The 7,586-nt window shown below is 36.3% G+C and overlaps 1 protein-coding gene across 1 annotated transcript in view; it reads left to right on the plus strand.

Moving 5' to 3' along the window:
• The window catches only part of MAST4 (microtubule associated serine/threonine kinase family member 4), a 168,583-nt gene that overhangs the window by 111,096 nt on the left and 49,901 nt on the right, over positions 1-7,586 (plus strand). The window contains 3 exon segments of the mRNA XM_008568933.1: positions 222-323; positions 2,859-2,991; positions 6,556-6,623. Coding sequence (XP_008567155.1) covers positions 222-323; positions 2,859-2,991; positions 6,556-6,623 — 303 coding nt within the window.

Raw genomic sequence — 7,586 nt, forward strand, 5'->3', positions numbered from 1 at the left:
TTTTGCAAATAAAGTTTAGCTAATAAAATTGTTTTGTAGATACAGATGTTTAATAATGTCCGTTTAGGTAGAGATAATCTATTATCAATCTTTTAAGCATATTTTCTGAGTCAGTTAATTTTTGAATATTTGCAGTTATCTAATTAGCATGCTTTGCTGCTTTTCTTTTCTATTTAGTGGAGCAATTCTCTATCACCGTTCTTTTCATTGCTTTTTCATAGGCTCATGATCGTTCAGAAAGTGGAGAACTGGCATTTATTAAGCAACTAGTCCGAAAGATCCTAATTGTTATCGCCCGTCCTGCTCGGTTGTTAGAGTGCCTGGTAAGTTGCCCCTACACGTGACTATGTTATTTATCATTAACTGTGGGAAAGCAGTAACCATCAGAAAGCTCCAGTTTCATTTGGGTTCAAACACCTGAGCTAAATGGGAAGCGTCAGGGGTAACTACAGTTTGTGAATGTGTATGATGACATCACATGTGATTTATCTTTTCTGATTTTAAGAAAGAATTCTAGGACTTGTGCTGTCTCAAGCATTAATCATATACAATCTGGTCAGACTTGAAAGATAATCATGAAATAATGTGATTGACCTTATCTCAAAGTAATTACTTTATGTCACAGCTGCTTTAAAACTCTTGCTGTGCCTCACTTTTTTGTAGTTGCCGAGATGCAGGGAGAGGGAAATCAGAGATATGATACATAGTAACCTGTGGTTATTATTACTATTTGTTTTTTAAATGTGGCATGTAAGGAATAAGTGCCAGTTAGCAACCCATTTGGGAGAATACAGTAGAGCCTCATCCAGACCCAAAGGAATGAGACTTCTAGAGATTAATTTCATCGATTATATTTTTTGGCCAGTGCTCGTTTTCTTATTTTAAAATTTTGTTTTATGAAATTTTGATTGATATTTCAATGCAACTATAAATAAATATGAATCTTTGAATGTAATTATTTTAAAGGGTTATTAATATAGCATCAAAACACACTTTTAAGTTCCCTAGCCATTAATGTATTTATAACACCATGTATGATACAGCTTTTCAGGATTAAACATACACACAATACATATATGGTTGTAGTGCTTTGGTTTTGCCCCTATTTTTTTTTTTTTTTTTTTTTTTCCTTTTTTTTTGATCGGTAAGGGNGCGCTCAGCCAGTGAGTGCACCGGCCATCCCCATATAGGATCCGAACCCGCGGCGGGAGCGCCGCTGTGCTCCCAGCACCGTACTCTCCCGAGTATGCCACGGGGTCGGCCCTTGCCCCTATTTTAATTAACATTTATAGTGTTCTATAATAGCGAAATCTTCACAGCTCCATAGTGAGATACAGCAGAGGGAAAATCTTGAGGAAAATGGTGGGGAGTGGGGGGTGAAGGGCTTTCCATCAATGGCTAGGACCCTTAGAATTACAGAATCAAATGTGCCATTTGGCACTGGGTGTTTCTGAAAGGATAAAGGGGGTAAAAGTACTGTGGATGCCTCTGGGCAGGAGAACTGGGGGACTGGTGAATGTCAGTGGAAGGGAAACTTACTTTTTATTGCTTTTCCTGTTGTAGCTTTTGAATTATGCACCATGTGCTTGTACTTCCTGCAATTATTTAATTTTGGGGGAAAATGCCATTTAGCATTACAACTTGTTGTTCTGGACAACAACAAATATGCTAAGAGTGGATCTTGCCTTAAAAAATAAAAAAAGAAATGAATTTTTTTATGGTAATCACTCGTAATCAGAACAAAAAAAGTAAAAATATAGCCTCTTAAAGACAGAAGCAAATGAACTTAAAATAGCCTTGGAAATGTTGCTGCTTTCAATACTTTTTAAAACTCAGATGAAACTGGAATTTCAGAGTATTAGGGGATGCTTCCTCCAACCTGTCATCTTGTGCCTGCAGTTCCCGGGCTTGCCCTGTCAGTCATTGTAGGTTTATGTAATGGGCACTGAGTATTTACATTGGTTTGGCTTTTACTCCATTTGCAGCAAGCTTTTTTATATACCATTAGAAACTCTGGAGTAAGATTCCAAAGTTGCCAATTTGGAACATTAATCAAAATGGAAAAGAAGGGGAGGGGGTGGAATCCAGCAAAAATAACTAAAAATAGCATCTGTGTGTTAAATCTGTAAGCATAGTTGTTTATGACACTTTAAATCCACGGCACCACTTAGAGTGATGTGATCCTGAAGATTTTTATTACATACTAAAAGCAATAGACAGCCAAAGTAAGTAAAATACATAGTAACATGTATTACCAAAATTTTACAGAAGTCAGAGGTAATTGGTAGCATTAATTTTCTATTTTTCTTTCTTAATGTTTATATATGTGAATATTAATAACTTAATTTTAGACTTAACTAATAAAGAATGGTAACTTTGAAATTTTTCCTCCTAACATTTTTGGACACCTCTATACTAAGGAAAGTTTCCTACAAAACCTGTGAGTAAATGTGTTTTAACATTATTCCTTTTGTGCTGGTTGTACAAAGAGAGAAACTGAATTTTCTGCATGAAAGTCCCAGACTTTAAAACTTTGCTAAAAAGGAGAACAATTAAAAATCAGACTTGTTCATTTTCAATAAGATAGAGATCTTAAGTGGTCTTCAGAAATTGCACTACAAGGAAACTGGAAATGATCACTATCTTTGGGTTACCAAGTACATAAATATATTGGCTTAGAATATGAATAGTCTTCAGATATGAAGTGAGAATGATATACTTTTTAAAGCCATTTGCCTTCTTTCTGCATAAATAACCTGCAACCAGGTATATACAGCAGTTTTATTGTAAATGGGATTTATGTAATAAAACCCTGACAATTATGGCTTAAAGAAATACCCTTTTATGTCTTCTGCTAGGAATTTGATCCTGAAGAATTTTACTACCTGTTGGAAGCAGCAGAAGGCCACGCAAAGGAAGGACAGGGTATCAAAACTGACATTCCCAGGTACATCATTAGCCAGCTGGGGCTCAATAAGGATCCTTTGGAAGGTGAGTACCTTGGTTGGGCTGACTTTTACTTGCTAACGCACTATGGCCCCAGAGAAGAACTTAGTGGCAAGTCTTTATTTTTCCTCATGACTCTTATCTATTGAAAAGTCCATATTTGGGGACCAATTGTGATTTGAAAGAAGTAGCCATAAGTTGAGTCCTGAGTAGCAAACAAGCATGTCCCATTTTGTGTTTATCTAGAGTATGGGGACCGACCTTGAAGCCCCTAGAGGGCTGTCAGCCAGAGAATGCCAGAGTGTCCTAGAAGGGTTTACATTTCAATCTTCTTTGAGTATTTTTTTCCCTTGCAAAGCTCAGTTGGGCACTTATTAAGAGTGCATACTTTTAATTTTCAAAACCTTACTAAAGACATTGACTAACATTAATTTAAAATTGATATTTAAATTTAATTTGGGAATAATGCAACTGATGGTAGATTACTTTAAATTGAGTGCAGTTTTGGTAGGTATATTTTTGTTTCCTTGTCTCAAGAAAGTATGAAAAATAGTAATATACAAGAGAGCCAATAAAAAAAGATTTTTTAAAGCTTATAAAAGGATTTATGGTTGATTCAAATGAACAAAAAAAGATATAATTCTATTAAATACAGAGTGTAGAAAGCATCCTGTTAGTGATTTTTCAAAAATCCAGTCTTAATAAACCACTTCCCCCCCAACCTTTTCCTGTTCGTTATTGTTTGAGACTGTTATTTATAACACTTTGGTTATATACTGCCTAAAAAGACTTAAAAACACTCGTTCAAAATTGCCTTCCTGGTTCATTAAATTGAATTTGCAAACAGTGTTTATCTTGCTAAATTGTTCGTGATGGTGGTAAACGCTGGCATAGAGATTTCGCATCTAAATCCAGGAAGCCTGCTGCACTCTGCCCTGCTCTCCTGTCTTCCCTGCTTTGCTTGCTGTTATGGCCTTCATATCTCTGCTTCCAGTGAAATGATGCATGCATTACTGGGAGATAATGCCAGATAAATTCATACTGTACTGAAAGCAATACCACAACAGATTCATCACTTATCAGAGACTGGTGGCTGCTTTTCTGAAAAGTTCCCTGGGGAGAGATTTTTCCCCATGGCTTTTAAATTACCATCTTTACCTTTTTGAATCATGAGTCTTCAGAAATGGTTTAAATCAATGAAATAAAAAGGGCAGATGTTTAATGGTATTTAGATGAGTTTTAAAAATCTCTTCAGGCATTACAAAATGCCTTAGCTTCTTGCTTCAAAAGCTGACTCTTAGTTTCATTCCATTACTACCCACTGCTTACAGATAATATGTATTTCCCAGATAATAGTTATTTAGCAGAAATTCTATTTAAAACAGAACCATCTTTTAATTTGTTTTTTTTTATGCAAATAATTGGAGTGGGGGAGGCTGTCAAAGCATTTTACAGTGACTGTTCACACTGGCATAGTTAAGATTGTGTCTGCCCTTGAATTGTAGGCCAAGTGAGTTCTTCACAGTTTTCTTACCTGGCAGTAAATATCACTGTACGCTCAACTTTGGTAGTTGAATAATCTGAGGCCCATTTATGTACCTTTAATCTTTAAAAAATTAATAGTGATCTTTGTCAAGTTTGGGGTTTAGTAATATAAATTTATCCCTGGGAGTTGTGTTTTTAACTTTCGACATTTAATTTTTTTGATTTGGATCTGAGGATAGTTTTTAATCTATTTGTTAACACTTAAAATGTGACTTCTCCAGGTAACTTAATACATAGTCATAAACTCTGATGGATCTACATTTGCTTCCCTTTCTTGTCAACATGTAAACTAACATATCTGAAGCCTGTCCTTTGAAGGTTAGGTGAGAGTTCTGGAGCTCGGCTGCCCAGGAGAGCAGCCTGGAGCCAGCACTGCAGCCCTGTGACCTTGACCATGAGTTGATGAGCCTCTTTGTGCTTAGTTCCTAACATAAAAATGGGGAAATAATAGTACCTATTCATAGGGTTGTTTAGAGGATTATGAGAGTTCATCACTATAATTGCTTACCTTAGTAATTGCTTAATGAATGTTAGCTGCTGTTTGACTTAAACAATATTAAATGTTGCCTCTTTCCTTGAGAGTCCTTCCCACCGAATACATTCTAGTTCACCTCCAAGTCCATAAATCTAAGGTGCTAGTCACATTGGCTGTTGGCTTCATTTGAATGGCACCAAGAAAGTACATAGCGCTAAGCTTGTTTTTGTTCTGGGAGTTCCCCTATAAGTAAAACCGGGAAAGTTAGTGCCAATCTCCAGTTATTTCAGAGTCTGGGGTTTATAAATTTTTATCTCAAGGTAACACTTCAGTTGTTTTGCTTCATATCTCTTATGTGTTCTCTCTGCCCAGAAAGGATGATTATAAGAACATAAATACATGAAATAAGAGCCTAAGAAATAATTTTAAATGCATGGGAAAAAATGTAACTAAAAACTATAACTTTTTATTATATATGTTCAATTTTGAAAATTTAGAAAATGCAAGTAACAGAAGAAAGTACAAATTACCTGTGATCCTGCCATTCGGAGATAATCCCTGTCAAAGTTTTGAAGAAAATTCTTTCATGTTCTTTTTTTTTTTTTACAAGACATGTTATTTTTCTCAAACAAAGTATAAAAATGAAAATGAACAGTAAAATAATTAGGTTTTATCATTTATTTGTATAAACTCAAGGAGGCATTCCAATGTCAGTTGAGCAATTAGACGTCTTTATCTCTTTTAACTAGACCACCAGGGTAGTACTTAAAATGGTGTCAATCATGTGGCATCCAGCCCAGGATTGGCTACTTTATACAATATAATTAATAATAATAAGTAACAATCAACATTTAATGAGCACTTAGTTTTTGTTAATCAACATGCTAAGAGCTTTACATGCATTGTCACGTATAATACTTATAAAAAGCTCTAAGGATAAGTTAATATTGTTCCCATCTTACAGGGAAGAGCCAGAAGTTAAAAGGTCACTCAGCTAGTAAGTGCTGATAGTGGTGGTAACCCAAGTCTTTTCATCTTCAAACCCTTCTTAACCACTACTATTACTTCCTCTCTGACAAATTGCAAATTCATAGTGTACTTGGCAGGATATCTCTCGGAGGATGTGAAAGAATGGCACAAGGGATGCTCACTTGAAGATCACTTCCAAGTTTTAGTCAATGCACCTTTGATGCCTTTCAGAGCCCAGGAAGACTTGCCTCTGTTGGATATCTGATTATAAGCAACTTGTTGACCCTCAAAGCCTTTCCAAGCTGCACTGACTGCGCCAGCCAGTGAATCCTGCTAGCTGGAGCAGAGGCCCAGTCTCTAATGTTCCTACATCTAGATGTTCATAATAAGTGGGGTTCCAGGGAAGGGGGTGTAATGAACAATTCCAAAACATCAGTTCCTGATTCTTGCCATTTTGGTTTTAAGATTTTCCCATGGGCATATTGGAGTATAAATTTTTCTTTCCTTTTTTTTTTTTTTTAAATATTGGAGAAATTATTTTTCTTTTATTTTAGCTTAGTTCTCTTGTCTAATTGCAGTATTTTTCTTAAACTTTACTTGCTTTTTTTTTTAAAACTTAGAAATGGCTCAATTGGGAAACTATGATAGTGGGACAGCAGAAACACCAGAAACAGATGAATCAGTGAGTGTAAGTATCTTTCTTGATGAAATATGATGTTGGTTTTTCTGTTTATTAGCATCTGGGCATTTTGGCTGTGTTAATTACTTTATTTGTTCAACAAATATTTATTGTGCTTCTATGTGCAAGGTACTATGCCAGTGCTAGGCATAGAATTTTAGCCCCTTCCTTCAAAGAGAAATGAAAATTAATAAAAAGAAATAACACACACAAAAAAATAGAAATGATAAACGTGAATAAGATCTGTAAAGAATAAAGACTATGTGCTACCAGAGTATAATATAAAGAGATTTGTCTTAGTCTGGCCAGTCGTAAAAGATTTACCAAGGAAATGGCACTTGAGCTGTAATGTGAGAAATTGCTAGGATGAGAAGAGGCAAAAGGAACGTTTGAGATGTGGAGTGCACCTGAGGGCTTAGAGCAAGGGAGACTGAAGAAACTGGAGAGCGTGGGTAAAAGCTAGACACATAGGACCCTGTTGTTCATATTTGTCAGGTGTTTTTTTTTTTTGTTTTTTTTTTTAAGAGCAATAGGAAGCAACTAAGTTTGGAGGATGTGTTTGGGTGTATGGGGTTAGGGGTGGTGATGAGAGATAACTAAATCAGAGTTGTGGCTTGAAAAAAAATCACACTGATTGCAGTATAGAGAGCAAATGCAGTGGGGGGAGCAGGCAGGGGTGACCGTGCAGAAGCCCGTTTAGAGGCTGTTGCAGTGGCACAGGCAAGAGGTCCTGGATGCTGGTGCCATTCTGCCTAATCGTGAACACCAAAAGAGGAACCAGGATGGAGCAGGTTGGAGATGGTCAGGAAAGCAGGGCCAGGCTGTGTAGCCTGAGGGCAAGGAACCCAGGCTCTGGAGTCAGATTGCCTAGATTTCAAAATTAGCTCCACCTATTACTAGCTGTGGAAAAGAAAAAAAAAAAATCTCACTGTGCCTCAGTTTCTCATGTGTAATGTAGATATAAAAGATTAT

The sequence above is a fragment of the Galeopterus variegatus genome, unplaced genomic scaffold, assembly GCF_000696425.1.
Source record: "Galeopterus variegatus unplaced genomic scaffold, G_variegatus-3.0.2 Scaffold453, whole genome shotgun sequence".
Lineage (NCBI taxonomy): Eukaryota > Metazoa > Chordata > Mammalia > Dermoptera > Cynocephalidae > Galeopterus > Galeopterus variegatus.